Source organism: Patiria miniata, unplaced genomic scaffold (assembly GCF_015706575.1).
Source record: "Patiria miniata isolate m_02_andy unplaced genomic scaffold, ASM1570657v1 HiC_scaffold_20, whole genome shotgun sequence".
Classification (NCBI taxonomy): Eukaryota; Metazoa; Echinodermata; class Asteroidea; order Valvatida; family Asterinidae; genus Patiria; species Patiria miniata.
The window spans coordinates 35,713,491-35,731,922 of NW_024037059.1; the positions used below are offsets into that span (position 1 = coordinate 35,713,491).

Sequence of the window (18,432 nt, forward strand, 5' to 3'; positions counted from 1 at the left end):
CAATTCGATACTCCAGTCAGGAGTTACAGTCAAAAGAGTCGACGCGAGGGCGCTCCAACGGTGCGTTCACACAGGAAAATGATGAAAAGTTCACATTTTCAAAGCTGAAAGTAGGTGGATTTTGTTCAAAATAAAGAAATATAAAATAAATCATGAGAAAGACAAAGAGTTAAATTGTATAGAACCGTTTAACCCCATTGAAAAAGACCGCTTGGTTATCAAACTATGACTAAAAACGTCGAAAAAAGGGCAGTTTCACGGGGATTTTCGCCCGGAAACGGGCCACACAGAGGTTTGAACTAAAGTGAACACAACAAATTCATTAATGATAGATTCCTGCTACGTTAGGCAAATAGGCCGAAAATCCAAATACATGGATGTTGTTGCATAACTAAGCAATACGGTAAGATGATGAAATACTGGATTCAGTTGCTGATAAACCCTCAACACAACACTCACCAACTTCCACGATTTACACCCATTACACAAGTTTAAAGGAGAGCGTCCCTTTAAAATAAAAAACCTACTGGCCACACTGCGCAGGAATTTCACTACAAAACTGGCCCTTTAAACTATGTTTTCTGTCACAAAGTGAAAGAGCTACACTGCCCACGCACTAAGTTCAAACTCATTTCCTGGCATAAAACCGCAAAGCCTATCTACCATGAACCAACACCACTATTGTGTCATGATGGGAAAACACTGCAGGGAATTAATATTAAAGGATCATCCGGACGGTTAGCAGCTGACTGAACACCGACACACCAGGTTTGTTTTTCTCTTTCGTTACTGCCTACAACTAGAAGAAATCGAGTTTTGGCCCTAAGTCACAGGGAAAGGGGGAGCGAGGCAATTTTAGGGATTCAGCCAAATAAGCTGTACCAATCTTGAAATATTCATGGCTATGGTATTAAGGCCTGGTTTGTGACTTTGCGCTTGTAATGATTATACAAAGAATTCGCCTACACAACATGTTGACATACGCGTAGCGTTAAAACAGTTTTTACTGTGACACCTAATCCCAATACGCTTTTAATGTCGTGTTTTTCCATCAGGTTTGCTAAAGTTATCGAGCTAGCTAGCTAGCTACGTGCCTGCTGCTTGTTAGTTAGATAGCTAGCTAGCCAGCTAGCTTGCCTGCTGCCTAGATAGCTAGCTGGATACTTGCCTGCTGCTTGCTAGTTAAGCTAGCAAGCTATATAGCTTGCCTGCTGCTTGCTAGCTAGATAGCTAGTTGGCTTCTTGGCTGCTGCCTGCTAGTTAGCTAGCAAGCTAGCTAGCTTGTCTGCTGCTTGCTACACTGTTAAAAATGCTGGGCAGAATAGTACTGGGTAAACTCAATTTGCGATTTGTTGGTGCATTTTTGTTCAACAATTGAGTAAAATTTTGGGTTGGGTAAGGAAAATAAACGCCCAGCGTTGGGTACATTTTTAGCTAGATAAGTTGGATAAAAATTGCCCAGTTAATAGTATACGGTAATATCCAACTGCAGGGAATTCGTCGGCCTGCATGCAGGTTGTGCATGCAAACGCTTATAGTATTATCATGTAATAGTAAGCCGGCCACGCAAACACAGCTAATGAGCGGCAGTGGCGGGTCGTCAAGTGCTGAAGTTGTGGAAGAGCGGGGCGTTAACGACTTATTGACGTTTTCATAGGTAAGAATTGTACAACATGTCTCGGAATTTTAAAGTACAGGTTCCTATATTATAAAGAGAGAATTCATGATACAGGAATATGTTTGCCTGTCTGAAAGCACAGTACAGTGTTGCTCCGAATAGCACACGGCTTCTGTACATTATCGCAGTGATATGCTAGGTTTAACGTTATCCATACCGTACTGTTAACCCAACAATTGCATTATAATGTGTGTCCCAAAGTCTTATTACTGATTCATGACTCGTTTCATGTGATATTCCCTGAAATATTTTTGGAGATATATGTCATAATGATATGAACATTGGATTTAGCACTAGCAGGGTTGGGTAGGTCTCTCCTAGCTCCCCAAAGATTGGGAACATGTACGATCCTATACTGTCTAATGATTGGGTGTTATGCTCCCATTCTCCTCAGATATTGGGTACGTGGTTCTTTTATTCCAAAAGGTTTGGTACACATGCCGTTATCTCCCCAACTCTTTGCTTCTATTCAGTCCCGAAAAGATGGGTTACGTGCTCCTGTTCTGCCCGAGGGCCGGGCCAGATTGGGCACGATATACTCCTATTCTACCCAAGGATTGGGGTACGCTCCTCAATAATTCTCCAAGCATTGTAGGAGGCTTTTTCTACCTACAATAAAATTATCCACAATATTACAGTTATCCACATAATTATGCTAATCAGCTAGACAGACCGATTTAATTTTGTTTACACCTTCTCATCTATACAGATAATGAAAGACAGTTGCTGACAGGGTGAAGATGGTATTTGGGAGCGAAGTTCACTGAGTAGTGGATCACAATTGAAGCAGACCATACCACGACCATCCGCCACAAAAGCCCTAGCGCACTTTGTTCTCGACTGCAAGTACCAAGCTGTTTCCTTCCCCCTCTAACTCCAAGAAAAGCTGTCTAAAGTCTCAGAATCAGAGAAAAATAAGTTTTGATTGCAAATTTGTAAGCTTTGTTGTAGTTCCGACCAGTGTGGGACATTTAATGAAAGGATAATGCTGTTTTCTTTTCGTTTTATTTGTAAGAAGCTTAAAGAACTTCTGCCGCAAGTAAATTTAAAGAAATGATGTATTTGAGAGTAAAATCAAAATGAAAACTCAAACAGGCACGGTAATAAATGTGTTTTGTAGACGTCAACAGGAATGAGAGATCTAATTAGAAGTAAAGCAGCTCTTGGTGCATTCACAACAGTTTCCATATTATTGACTTTTTACTTTCAATTTTGATTTGAGCTTTTCAGTTAGATGAAGTAGTTAGAAGTGAGGCTTTTGTTTAGCCAACGAGTGTTTTTATTAGAAATTGAGATTTTTGTGAATCTTTATTTTATGTATTTATTTTTGAACTGAGGATTTGCTGCATTGTTTGTTTGGTGTTCATAAATAAAGAGGGAAAAACGAAATAAACATTTTTTTTCAGAAGTCATTTATTAAAGTCTGTGCTAACTAACTGTTGGATAAAAAATGCCCATTTTTGGTTGAATCAAGTCCCAACAACTGAGCTTTTGCAATGGATTTATGCCCAACAATTTATAAAAATGTACAAGAATTTACCAACAAGTGGTCGTAAACTGGATACACAGTTGCCTAATTATTGTACAGCTGGATCCCAACTACTAAGCAGTCGTTCTGAATTCCCCAATAAATGAGCAAAAATGATTAGCCAACAATTGGGTAACTGTTACTGCCCGAAAAATGGGAAACCTATAATGACCAATCCTTGGGCACACTCGGCCAACAAAGGGTTGGACAGTAGTACATAACCAACTTTTGAGTAAGTTGTTTGCTTAATTATTTAGTAAAGACTTTGCCCAACGACCGTTGGGTAATAATTGCACAATAGATGTTCATGTTGAATATTAAATCAACGTTGGGCAATAAGTTGGGCATTTTTTTGCCCAACGTTCTAACATAGCAAGACAGCTAGCTGGCTACTTGCCTGCTGTTAGCTAGTTAGCTAGCTTGCCTGCTGCTTGCTAGCTATAAACCTTATTCACGAGGAAGCCATTTTCGACCGTGTTCCCTAAATGGGAGTGCATTCAAAGCTATCTTAAAACATTAAGAGTATGTTTAATCACAAATTTTAAATTATTCATTAGAGCAGACTAGTAATATTTTGTAATGAACATTTATTTCATTGCTTTCATTTCCACTCGCATGTTCCCAAAATGAAGAGTTTACCTCGCTTTCAATTTAATATGGCCGACACGTAAATAAAGTTTTTAGCTTGCCTGCTGATGCTAGATAGTTGGCTAGCTTCCTTGCTTGTTTGCTTGCTAGCTGGGTGCTTGTTTTTGTGCTGTTTGGAACATGCACAAAGCTTATTCGTCAAATTAAAGTATACAGTTAACTTATTTTTGTTTCAAAGGCATTCACTTTGCAATTGATGATGGGAGTTTATAAGTCATAAAAACCGCCAGCTAAACTATAAAGTGGAAAAGCAAAAGTATCATATAAATAAATGTACTTATTTCCGGGTTCAAAAGTATCACGCGATTCCAATGGGATAGATTTGACGTGTGAAATGATTGTGAAAGCTGTGATAATTATTTGCTTATCTGGCGGGTATGACTTGCATTTTGGAAGGGAAGTTCAACACCATAGAGAATGGTGTGGATATTTCCTGCAATTGTCTTTTTTGCTTTCAGTTTTTTTGGTTTTTTTATTGACGAGAAAGAAAATGTTACATTATTTTGAAGTATGTCTTAATATATGTATACGAGCGTGCTTAATTTTCGTTAATTTAATTTGAACGAACCTATTTTATATTTAATTAATTTCTTTTGAACGAACTTACTTTATTGTAACTTACTTATATATTCACAGTTTACTTGATAAATTAGAGTTCACTTGATAAATTACTAGTTTACTGCTCTATTTCAGTGTACTTCTATGCTAACTTGTAATCACAGGGTCTTGTACAAGCCTTCGCTTTTTACCTAGATCCCTAATAGCTCTGTTATCCTTTATAATTCTTGTAAATTATGTCTGATATGAAACTGCAACAAAAAATAAACCAGTTTTTGTATGTGTAAAGATTTACAAAACACACCTAAAAGACGGCTGCCGAATTCAATTGATCTATTTATAACGGGTTTTATCAAGCCGTATTCATAAAAGTCTCTATATATTCTTGATGTATTTATTCTGCTTTTTTTGTTTCAACGAAAGTAAATCAAGAATGATTCCGCTGCAGATATTACAACGTACGGTATCCACCCGCCTTCTGTATGTTGAACTATGGGTGGTGATATTTCAACTTGCAACGGTTCCAACTACACTACAGATGAACGGTTTGTATATTTTGCTCTACAGGGCGAGTCAAAAAAAGCGAAACCCAAATCCCCCAAATTAATTTCATTTTTAAAAAAAATATGTAGCACCAAGCATAATAATGACTGAAAAGTCAATTTCATGAGCTAAGTAGACGAAAACGTTACCGTAATTGCTCGATCCGTTCAAAATGTATATCACCATTTAAACACGATGACCCTAAAACCTCTTTTGTCCTAAAATGCGATTTCAAGAATCCTCGTCACAATTGTCTTTAAACCTAACCTGCGAACCTCAGTTTCAAAGTTAAACATATTCAACAAAGTCCTTTTGAAGGCCCATCTTTTAGAAAATAAAAAGGAATTTTTTATATCATATTGTTTGCCTAACCAGGGTTGTTCATAAAGATATTGCGTACTACAGTTGTTGACAGTTGTTGAAACAAGACTATTGTCGAATGTCATTTTCTTTGTTGTTCCAAGCAGTCAGAAAACACAATAAACTGTTTTTTGGGGGACGAAACAGGTTTAAGGGTCCTTGCGTTTGAATGTTGATATTCTTTGAACGGATCGAGCAATTTCAGTAATTGTTTGCATCTAAAAGTAGCTTATGAAATTGACTTGCCAGTCATTATTATGTTTGGTGCTATGAACATTTTTTAATATGAAATATATTTTTTGGGGTTTGGGTTCCGCTTATTTTGACTCACCATGTAGGGATAGACCTCATTTTTTGGAGAACTTTTTTTATTCGCTGGTCATGTGCCTGGCCAGAACAGGAAAAAGGGTGGGTGCGAATACTTACATGAGCTTGTACCAGCCCTCATTATAGTACACTTACAAATGTACATAGCTGTTTATGACTACAAACAACATGAAGGGGGGAAATGAGGGCAAACAATGTCATAAATGGATTCATAAGTTAGCACGGAAATGACATAATGAGGTAGTTTTACATCCTGCTACTAGAAAACTTCTTGACAATGAAAATTGTACCTTGGAGTATAAGGGCACGGTGCGGGACACCATCTCCCGGAAGAGATAAAGTCTAGATAAAAACGTTAAGCCTTAGGGCCGACCAAAAATTTAAACATTCTAGTAATCAATAATTAATACAAATTAATAGTAGTACAATTAACTACCATACTGCTAAAACAAACAGAATACAAATATTTTTTTAGAAAAGTTTGAAATATTAATTTTGCAAAGTCAAATTTTTTAACTTATTGAATAAATTAACATATTTGCTATTTTGCTTTAAAAATTGTAAAAACGCAATAGGAATATTATGTTCGTAATATTAGTATTAATCTGATTTAATGTATGCGTTCTACTCACAGCTCCTGGTTATTTGGGATGTTACGAGGACTGTGAAGGTACGTATTGTGTTCCCGATGATCGTGTGCTCTCGCATGGGCCAATGGACAGCGACGAACAGTCTGTCGAATGGTGCTTCAGACGCTGTCTGGATTCACAATCAATGAGCTACAAATACGCAGGACTTGAAATCGGAAAGGAATGTTTCTGTGGAAATAACGAAGACTACAACAGACACGGGAAAAAGGACGACTCTGAGTGTCAAGATAGGTGTACGGGAAACAGCGACCAGATCTGTGGAAAGTCCCGGCGGATCTCTATGTACGAAAGTAAGTCATTACGAAAGAGCAGAAATACAGCGGATATTTTGTTGGATGTTTATAGAAAGGATTTGGAGCAAGAAATGCAGTCTTTAAGCAATACCTATACCTGCAATTCATTAAACATAAGCACATTTTGGCCATTCATACCATTTATGATCATTGCTTTAAATACTGATATGACTTTCAGGAACGCGCTGAGGCCTTTTATAAATTAGCTTATACTGAATTTGCAATGGCTGGGAGCATGACCAAATACATGCATCTTACAATGACACCTATATATGTATTTATGTATTGACTGTATTTTCCTCTCAATATTTAACTTTTTTTCAGTATCGCAAGGAGTGTGCAGTAACAACATAGGACCACCCACCAACGGATCGCACGTCATCACCAACCCGCGTTCACTGTCTTACAATCTCAACAACTTCAAGTTCTTCGGGACTCGTGTAGATTTCTCCTGTGACCCTGGATATACCCTCCATGGAGCATCAAGCATTGAATGTATTGAGACTGACTACAACAACATCACGTGGAGTGACTTCGTGCCTACTTGCATCGAAAATTCCTCGACAACGATTTCACCGTTTAGTGAGAAATATTCCCACATTTTATCAAGCACAGTGCAGAAAAAAAAATTTCTAAGAAAACAATTTGTTATGTTCTTTCCTTCTTTTTTTAATGAATCAACCAATCCTAATACTCGAGGTTTTCTGAAAGCAAGGGCGGATCCAGAACACAATTTTTTTGGGGGCCCAAAAAAAATTTTGTAACCCTAAAAAGTGGGTCAAAAAAATTACGGCGTGGGGTTCGGGGCCCGCTTAAGGGCCCCGAAATTTTTTTGGATTCTAGATGCTCTGTGGTGCGATCTGAGGCAATTTCTGACCACTTTAACCAATGTTTTTTGAGGAAAAGATGGTGGTGTACTCATTGCCTGCCTTTATTGCGATGTTACAAAAAAAATGGTTTCGTTTGGGGGGGGGGGCATGGCCCCCTTTGGCCCCCCCTGGATCCGCCCTAGTCTGAAAGGTTGTGAAAAAAAATTCTTAACCAAAATGATATTGGTATACTAAGTGTTATAGTGTGTTAATTGAAAATGAAAATACATGTACATGTATTATCCTCCGGCTTTTGCCCGCACACTGTAACGATGGTCACTTGGATCTGTAATCAAAAATGAAACTACAGAGACTGAGAAAATGATGAAGAAATTTCAGTATTTTTCAAAGAAAGGACGAACAAAACCCATACAACATGCTAGGAAACCCACATGCTGTCTAGTCTATGGAAATAGGCACTTGCATGCACACAAGCGTCTACGATATTCACTCAGATTCGGCAAGTAATATTGCAAAACAAGACTGTGTGTGGACCACCAGATTCTGATTAATCAGCGGGCGCCTTCTATCGGGTCTTCGGTAACCCTGTTTTGTGCCAAAACATGGCAGCCACTTGACTAGTCAACAGCGTAGGCCGAATTTCTGCACGAAATGACGTCACAAAATCCAAAGTTGACTCCGATTGGCTGGCTCGCAGGGTCGCATTAAAAGTGCAATGCTCACATAATATCAGACGTTCGTAGTGTGGCCCTGCACACTACACGTGAACGTGTGATCCTCAGACTACCTGTCACCCACGGCGGGAATCGAACCCGGGTCAAAGACGAAGAGCGTATACCGTTACGCTTACACTGTTATTTCGGTTGTGTAAAAATCAGACAGTTGTGTAGTATATGAACATAGCAACCCGTGTAAACTGTTGTTTACACAACTTGTGTAAAATACTACACAACTTGTGTAAAATATTACACAACTTGTTCAATTTTTTTACACAACTGGTTGCTAGGTTCATATAGTACACAGCCGAAATAACAGTGTACCTAACCTAATACTTTATTTCCCCAAGCTGCTGATGACGGAGCTTCTACTGACGGTTATAAGGCAACTGAGACCAACGATCGGCGTAAGGGACAGTTAGAGACAGGTATGAAAATACAGTAAATAACATTCGCAACAAAAACTTACTCTTTTGTGGAAGCACTGAATATAAGCATCGCATGATTAGATGCTACCGCAGTCTCTGAACGTTACATTACCACAGCCAACTTAAGTTTGTTGTGATGTGAAAACCGTTTATCAAACTCAAGAAAAATTTGGTCACCAACCCAACAAAAACAGCCACAGATCACAAGACTCTCTTTTGAAACTGCCACTTTTTACAAAGCTTGCAGCAATAGTCAACATTGAAAAAATTGAAGGGTATGATGTATGATATTTCTTCTCCATGTGAGAAATAATATAATAAGCGCTCTTTTCAAATATGTTGTAGATGCAGAGTTAGATCCCGGTGTCAAAACAAACCTTAGTTCTAAGTAGTGTATTCATTCAATGATGTAGACATATTTTTTTTCTTCCACAGGTATGATAGTTGGAATAGCAGTTGGAATAATAGCGGCATTGACTGCTCTTTTGGTGGTGGTGATATGTCTGAGGAAGAAAAGGTACTTTAATCTAACTGCTTGTACTGACGTCCATGCACCTCGCATACTACTAAAAAAAACTACACTTGTACACACGTTGGGCAAAATGGGTTGATAGGTAGACCAACCGTAAACAGGTTAAACTCTTGGGCAAATTGTTCCCAATTGTTGGAAAATTGTTACCCAAATTGGGTAATTTTAAACCAATGTTGGGTAAAATTATATTGCCCAACAGTGTTTCGGCCATTATTTTTTTTTACAGTGTATAGGCTTCCCCTGTCGAGCTGGACCCAAAAGTCTCACATAATTTTAAAGTTGGTGTATACGTGCTTTTTGGGTGTAGCACCTTGAAAAATTTATTTTCAAATTGAATTGATAATTTTCTAGCATTACATTAGTTATGAGCTTTCCAATGAGACATCGCACGAAAAAATCAGCGCATGACAAGTAATCAGTTAATTAGTTTCAACTTTTGAATTCAGAGCGGGACGCTCCTGAATAGTGTGCGCAATTTCTGAACTGGAGCGCGCCATTTCAAACCAAATTTTAAAACTGTACGAAGGCCTGCAAAAACAAACAAGCAAATGTATTTGTTACAGGACATTATATTCCTTTAAATTTCGTTCCGAAAAGGAAATCGAATTAAAAAAAAACACGTACTATTCCATTTTTAAAGTCTGTAACTTGATCAGCCACTCAGCTAGTTAGTCAGACGGGGCCAAGTTTTTTTTGTAACTTTTTTTGTGTAAATTTGTAACATGCACTTGCAATATTGTACAACAACTTAAACAATTTTCCGGGGCTTTCATTTCCAGAGCCAAACAAAGAACCGGAAGTGCAGACGTTGCCATGGACACCGTCGGACCAACATACGCCAACACTACGTACGATTTATCAGTAGTTAGCCAGCCCAGCACTGAACCAACCCAAGCTGCCCCACCCGTGTACAACCAGGTCGCTAAGAAAGACGCCCACGATCACGTGTACGCTACTCCTGATGTCGTCACTGCACCGGGGGCCACGCCCACCAACCGAGATGATGGTGAGAGTGGTTGGGTCGAGAATAAAGTATACGGGTGCGAATCCTTTCCAATTGAATGACAAAAGAGATTCCATACAGACGTGAAACCACACATGTAGAACCACTCACAATGGAAAAGCCTAAACAGATAAAGTTTTACCAACTATAAAGTAAATCTTATCATTTCAAATACAGTTTATCTTTAATTTCGAAGCTCCATTGAATGGATTGTTGAGCTAATTAAGCCGCAAGTTATATATGTTCTTGACTTGTCGCTGAATTAAATTCCGGTAATATGATACATGTACATATACATTCAGGAAAAACTATGCTTTCCGTTGGCCTTGTACAGTGTTTCATCATCATCATCGTTATATGCATCATCATCACTGTTGTTGCCCACTCGAATAGTTATATCCCACGTACGTTTCACTCCCATAGAACGTGTGTAAGTTTACAGTATAGGCGCTGCGGGAACGTGACTGCGCCCTCGGAAACCATACGGAGTCGGCCCTGGCAACCAGGCATTTCCTCTTTTTAGATGCCAAGTTAAACTGCTTCTACGCGCTTAAAGGGAATATACATCATTGCTTTTGCTGTAATTTTCAGAAATGGATGGAATTGGGGGGGGGGGGGTGGAAATATATAGCAAATATAGTTACACTGGCATTTTTGAGGTTTTGGGTTCGAAAATGCTATAAAAACCAAGAAAAACAATTATTTTCCTGTAGTTTGGTTCCCTGACTCCATATCAGAAGAAACAGAGCAGTTTACATACATTGGGGAATTGTAAGGTCAGGGAACCAGTCTAGCTGGCTTGTACCCGTTCATAGGTGTGTAATCGATTGCGAACAAGTGCGATGGTCAATTGGGGCCAGTATTTGAAGAAAAAAAAGCCAGTTTTTTTCCAACGCTGGTCGGCCGACCAGCGTTGGAAATTGATACAAAAATACCACTTTTCTTGAAAATGACAGTATACCAGGTGCCATGATTTTATAGGATGCTTTACACTGTCATTCACTAACAGTCCAGCAAGGTATTTCAAAATGATTTGGTAGTTTTATTTTTGGATGTTTGCAAATGTTGTATTTCCCCTTTAATTTGAATAAATGTTAACTTTAAATCAATGTTCTGTATTAAGCAAGCCCTAACAATAATGGCCAGACAAATTCCATGCGGCGGTTTTTCACATGTAAAGTGGTTGATAAGGTATCAAAAAGTTTCCATTGTTCATGTGTCACTTTCCCATTTAAGATTTCTAGACAATCGAGGTTTCCACAGGGCAATGCAATACTGAACATAAAAATTCACTCGGTGATCTTTTACAAACAATAGATTTCTCTTCGGTAATTGTTTTTGTTTCGATAAAAATGAGCAATTTTAAAAGCCGACTAACCATACATTTTTTGTCTTTTTGGATTACTCGCGATAAGTGATACCAGACCATTCACCTGAGATCGTACTTATGTTCCTCAATATATTTCGAGAGCAGTTTCTGACCAGCAAAATGGGGCTAAAAACCTAAGATGTGAGTTTGATTTTATGAGGCAAGGTTTTGAATAGACATTTAGCGTTAAAGTGTTTTATGTCGACATTTTTACAGAAACTTATCATCAATTCCGACGAAAAAAAATGTGTGTTTTGTTACAATATTCAAACGCGGTCGATGTATCAAGAGATAAACAATCTGGCGAATTTTCTTTCACAAATTCGGTTACATGATACTCTCCTCCACCGTTACGTACAAGTATAAATGATGGGGAACCTCTTAAATTATGTTCTTGTTCTTATCAAAAACAAAATTGCTTGTAAATTGCTGATAGGATAATTCATCATGCAATTGCCTTGTACGCTGGAACGTTTAAAAATTAACATCTGTTATATAAAGCTTTGTGTAAATATTACTATATTGCTTGTCTTTGTGAGTATGTGTGATCTAAGTGTGTTTCACCAATGTACTTCTTGCTTGTGAATGTTACCTTTAACTTCATGTAATAATTTGCAGTGTATGCAGGGCCCCAATGGAAACCAGTATTAAATTGTTTTGCATACACCGGGAAAGAAATGTAATGTAATGTAATTAGTATGCTGGCATTTTTGAGAAAAGAGGAATTGTCATCATTTCCTTGCGATAATATCGGATCAAACCATGTGTCTTTTAACGGAAAGACAGATGATTTGGTCCTGTATCATCGCCAGGAAATGATATGCTAATGATTTCACAGAATGCATGATACTATTATTTATTTCTAATCAATTAAGTAGGATTGTCAGTTTCAGTTTTGGAATGTTTGCCATTGGTGTCCATAATTATTTTAAGTAAGTGTATGGAGGTTAATTACCTTTATGAGGCCTTTTATTCTTAATTCTTCTAGCTATCAGTCTGTCCTTTGTGCTACCTAAAATGTAAACGTGTAAATATTCTTCAAGAAGAGCCATGTAATAAAAGTGTTTCATGGATTCCATACTTCACTAGATTTTCCAAATATTTTACTTGGTCAAGTAAGATGCCACATACGGTGTATTGAAAATTGGATGAAAACAATGAAGGGTATAGTTACATTTCATAACTAGGTCAATAGTGTGATTTCTTAATGTCCATCGATCCCAGAATGCTTTTCGGTCCAACAATGGCCAAGATGGCAGTATCAGTAAATGATGACTACCATGCGAGGCGTCATCGTTTTCTTTAAGTTGTAGTCTACCACCGTACCGAACTTTTCAGCATGACGGTGCATGAGTGTATACGGTCTAACACAATCCTATCAGTAGGCGTTTTGGTGAACATAATTCCTTCTCGTAGTGTCTAAATATATGGATACAGGCCTTCTTTGATCAAGAAATCAATTTCAAGCCAAGCAAGTATATATGCCCAGATTACTCTGTGTTTAGTCAGTGCCCTTGCGAAAAAGTTTTATATCTCTGGTTTTTGCCTGGCATCCCCCACCACAACAGCCCGAGGCTATATATCTAAAGGATGATTGATGGCCTTGTTATACAGCAGCTATACTTACAATACAATTCAATTACAATACTATACGGGACAATACAAATCCTATGGGAGTTGGCCTGGGTCTGATCTTTTCCTCAGAAATTATGGGTAAAATTTTCAACCAGGGTTAAAGGGGCACTCTCGATTCTTTTTAGCTCAGTCTCAAATAGGAAATTGAGCGTGAACATTTTTTTAAAAGAGAAATGACGGAGAAATTAAACTTTACGGAAAATTAAGCCACAGTATCGACCAATCGCTTTGTAGTTCCAACATGCACAGCTCGACTTTGAAAACAAGAAGCTTTGCATCTATAAAGTTCCAGCTCCATTGCACTTGTGTATATAAATCTAAAACTGTTTACACAACTTGTTGAATTTCTTGACATCGATTTTCAGATGAGAGATCCGCTTTATTTTTCATGTTGGCAGCGTAGGCCTAATTCTATTTGATTTCCATTATTGATGTACATCAATGATGAGGACTATGAAATACGGACTCATTGATAGTATTGCGCATGCCTAAAGGAAGATAACTGGGAGAGTGACTGGTCACGTGTGAGGGTTCAACCAAGAAGAGTAAACATTGACCAGATTTCCGAAGCCCGAGTAAAAATTCCAAGTACACCGGAAAAGAGGAGTTACCAGTTGGTGTTTCAACCGTTTAAAACCACCCACGTGACGGGCTCTCGACCAATAGGAATGGATAAACTGTCTGGTTATGAATACTCGAAAAGGACTGTGCTTGAAATTTGGTGGTTTTTTTTGCATTTACATAAAAAGAACAGCCGTGAGGGATATCTACCCGAATCAAATCGTGTTTTTAGAAACTGCTACTCAAAGCGATGCATGTTTGACACCGTTTTCACAAACAAAATATACCGTGAAATCTGCAATAGCGCATTTCTCATCTGTGAGTGGAGTACATTATTAGCTGTGCACATAATCAGGTCATTGTCGAGAAAACATAGGCCCTAGTCATGATTCTACTGAAGCATCGCCTGGTTAGTGATGGATTCTTGTCTAGTCGCCTGTTGGTTTTTGCTCTGTTCATTACAGCTTGCAAAGTTGTATTAGTTTTGTCGCAGCCACGGAATGGTAAGTCGTTATTTTTGTTAAATATTTTCAATTGGGCACATATTCATTGTAGTTTCAATAAAAAAGCGTTCTCGGAGAGAATCCCGTACCATTTATCGACGTAACTCTATAAACATGCTATACACATGCATCATTGTCTAAAAATGATTTGGTTGAGACTCGAACCCACGACCTCCAGATTACTGGTGTACAGATATTTTGACCAGTTGGCCACCCTTTTGTCAGGGTTAGATGGGCGAATGGCCAGTTGATTGACCGCGTTATTGCAGTGGGAACCAAGGGCGGATCCAGAACACAATTTTTTTGGGGGGGGCCAAAAAAAAATTTGGTCCCCCCAAAAAGTGGGTCTAAAAAATTACGGCGTGGGGTTCGGGGCCCGCGAGGGCCCCGAAAATTTTTTGGATTCTAGATGCTCTGTGGTACGATCTGAGGCAATTTCTGACCACTTTAACCAATTTTTTTGAGGAAAAGATGGTGGTGTACTCATTGCCTGCCTTTATTGCGATGTCACATTAAAAAAAAAAAAATTTGTTTCGTTTTGGGGGGGGCCATGGCCCCCTTTGGCCCCCCCCCCTGGATCCGCCTTGGTGGGAACCGCAATCATTTTTTTTTAAAGTATCATTCGGTATCTACTTATCCTCGGCAGGCTATTTTTGAATCTGCTCTTTCTCACTGCCAGCATTATTTCAGTACAACCCGAGAGGGAACGATGTGTTAGACTCATGCTTTGGTCTTCAGAAATTTACAAAATCTAAAAAAAAGAGTAAATCCGACTGCCGAAATTCAATGACTCAACTAAGGGCAAGACTTTAGACTATGTACAAAATTGAAACTTGTTGAGACACTAAAGAATTTGCTGTTTGTATTATTTGAACAAAGGGTACTTTTTCACTTTTCACTTACTTGCTTCTGATTATAGCTCCTGGTTATCTGGGATGCTACCAGGACTGTGAAGATCTGACCTGCGCAGATGACGGGAGTGATCGTGTGCTCCCGATTGGACCAAGTGGCAGCAAAGGCAGCAGCAATCAGTCTGTAGAATGGTGCTTCAAACACTGTTTGGATGGTGAAATCATCAGCTACAAATACGCTGGACTAGAATACAAATATGAATGTTTCTGTGGAAATAACGAAGACTACGGCAGACACGACATAAGGGACGACTCTGAGTGTCAAGATAGGTGCGAGGGAAACAGCGACCAGTTCTGTGGAGATGATAAGAGGATCTCTATCTACAGAAGTAAGGCTTCATCCATTAATTTACATGTGCTAGATCAAGTTTTTTTGTCCGAAGAAACTTTAACCAACGCTTTAACTCCAAGAATTGTTAAGAGTGTTGGCGGAGATGTTGACGTCAACACGTACAGGCAGAAAAAAGGCCTTGAGCTATGAACCGAAATGTGCATTATGTACAGGACGTCCTATCATTTCCTCCAGTAACATGTAATGAATAATCGACATTGGTCAAACTAAAGGGGCGGTTGACCAACTCCTTCTTCTGTTTCATTTGCATACAAAAACGCGAAAACTGCGAAACAGTTTCGACACAATGAGTCCGAAGGATGGCTCATAGTGTGATGTTTATTTTCTTGGCTGCTTTCTCTCTGTTTTTATAAATGACTTATTATTTAAATGTAAAGATCGTATTCTGAAAGTTGTTCCAGTTTTCGGAATTTCTTCTTTCCTTTCTTGTCATAACAGTATCAGACGGAGTATGCAGTAATGACATAGGACCACCGCCAACGGAGCACAACATCGCCAACCCGCGTTCACTGCCTTACAATCTCAACAACTTCAAGTTCTTCGGGACTCGCGTAGATTTTTCTGTGACCCTGGATATACCCTAAATGGAACATCAAGCATTGAATGCATTGAGACTGGCTACAACAACGTCACGTGGAATGACTCGGTACCGACATGTGAAGGTATTTAAGTAAGATACAGTAACCTGCCATAATCAGAAAAGAATGAAATTAGACAACACTAAATTTTGATTTCGTGTTTTCACTAAATCGCTTTGACTAAACAACGTCACGTGGAGTGCCTATAGCTGTATTATTACTTCGACAACAGTCTCATCGTATATACAAGTATATGAAGCATTCCGTCATTTTATTAAAGGTTTTTCCAGCTATTTTAAAACTATATTAAGAGTATACTAAAATATGGAAATGCAACCAACTAAATATGAAAAAAAACACCTACTTTTAGAAGGGGAAACAACGAAGCGGTGTTGCAAATTGCATTTGTTCTGATCTAAATTTCCTTTCTTCATTTTGTTGTGCATCAACTAATTACACTACCCAAATGTAGGTTTTCTAAAAGTTGTGAGAAACAATACTTAACCGAACGGACATTGGCGTACTGAGTGTTAATGTGTTAATTGACATTGACAATATTATTGCACATCGTAGTGATAGACATTAATGATCTGCATAATCAATATGAAACTAAAGAGATAGAGAAAATGATGAAGAAATGTTCAGCTTTATTTTAGAGAAAGGACGCAAACTCCTCCAAAATGATACATGTTAGGAAAACCCGCATGTATAGTCATGTGCAGGAATCGAACCTGGGTCACAGAAGTGAAAAGCGAAGAAAGTACCGCCACTGCGCCAGCCTAACTCAAACTGCCCAATATTTTATTTCACCCAGCTGATGATTACGGGGCTACTTCTACAGACCGATATAACAGTTCCAGCACAACGGCAAAGGGGACTGACGATACGCATAAAGGAGAGTTAGAAACAGGTATGAAAATTGAAAAATAACCAAGAAACTTACTCTGCATTGAATAATACTTGCAGATTCTCCCGACATTATCATTGCCTAATTATTAGTACATTGGATCATTTTTTTGTGCATTTTGTTTTCGTGTGAAGCAACAACATTGCTCAAAATCTTATGTGAGATGTACAACAACTAACTAGTTGAAGTTTCATCTCGCGATACATTTTAAGAAAACAGAGAAAAACGTATATATGCAAGTTTTTTGGGGGTCTCGTAACTGGATTATGTTGCTAACGCACGTACAATCAATTAAAACCACCTTGTTGATAGTTTTCTTCCATTTCAGGTGGAATAATTTTCAAAGGGTATGTGACACACTAGTCCTATCTTTACTTTGAGCAATATTTATCCAATAGCAGTATTATTTTGTAGCTATTTGAAGGATTAGATATCGCTGTCAAAACAAGGTTAGCTTCTAAGTAGTGGTTTAAAATAATCCTCGAGAAGCTAGTCTTCAGTCAAGACTGCTACATTGGATTTTCTTCCACAGGTATGATAGTTGGAATAGCAGTTGGAATAATAGCGGCATTGACTGTGGCTCTTTTGGTGGTGGTGATATATCTACGGAAGAAAAGGTATATATAACTGCTTCCATGCACCTCGCACACCATTAAACAAGAATCAGGCTTGTCTTATCGAGCTGACTCGAGACTCACAAAATTTATAGTCAGTAACTTAATCAGTCACTCAGTCGGGTCCAGTTTTGGTTAACGACCACATGCTATTTGCATACTTTTTTGTTGTTTTAAATGAAACGGATGTCGTAGAGTGAGCCACTTTATCCAGTGGCGTAGCCGGGGGAGGGGTTAAGGACGTATTCACTTCGCAACATTTTGGAAAGAGTGCCTTTTTTTCACAAGTGCCCTTTTTTTTACGAGCGCCCTTTTTAACGAGTTTCCATTTTTTGGAATGTCGCCCGAACGTCGGCAATTGTGCCGCCAAAATGTGTCGTGAAATGTGCCAAACTATTTTGTCCGACGATAGTGCCCATGATCGCCTGGTTTGAACAGCCCCCCCCCCCATAGGAAGATGGTGTCCAGCCCCCCCCCCCCCCCCGATCGTCCGGTCGGAACAGTGCCCCATAGGAAGATGGTATCCCCCCATGATCGTCCGGTTTGACACAGCACCCCATCGGAAGGTATCCATCCCCCCCCCCCCCCCCACCTTCCTTACTTTTTTTACGGAGGCCGGACGGCCGGTGAAAAAAAAAAAAAAAAAAACACTGTCTACCTTTCATCACGGATGGGCGAGTGCCCCGTTTCAAGTATAAATTCATATAAATTCCCTCAATATGAGTCACATTTGAAAAATACAAATTTCCATGGTTTTTGTTAATTTCCAGAGCCAATAAAAGAACTGGAATTTCAGAAGTTGTCATGGACACGGGGACAAGAAAATACGCCAACAGTTCGTACGGTTGACCAGTAGTTAACCAACCCAGCACTGAACCAACCCAAGCTGCCCCATCCGTGTACAGCCA

General features: G+C 38.8%; 1 protein-coding gene across 1 annotated transcript; it reads left to right on the forward strand.

Annotated features, from left to right (window-relative positions):
- The first annotated feature begins 709 nt into the window (after positions 1-709).
- LOC119728088 lies at positions 710-18,373 on the forward strand. Its single transcript, XM_038200162.1, has 7 exons — positions 710-768; positions 4,836-4,957; positions 6,277-6,582; positions 6,910-7,167; positions 8,482-8,559; positions 8,995-9,076; positions 18,295-18,373. The coding sequence occupies exons 2-7, from the start codon at positions 4,846-4,848 to the stop codon at positions 18,371-18,373; spliced, it is 915 nt and encodes a 304-aa protein (XP_038056090.1). The 5' UTR covers positions 710-768; positions 4,836-4,845.
- The last annotated feature ends 59 nt before the right edge of the window (positions 18,374-18,432 follow it).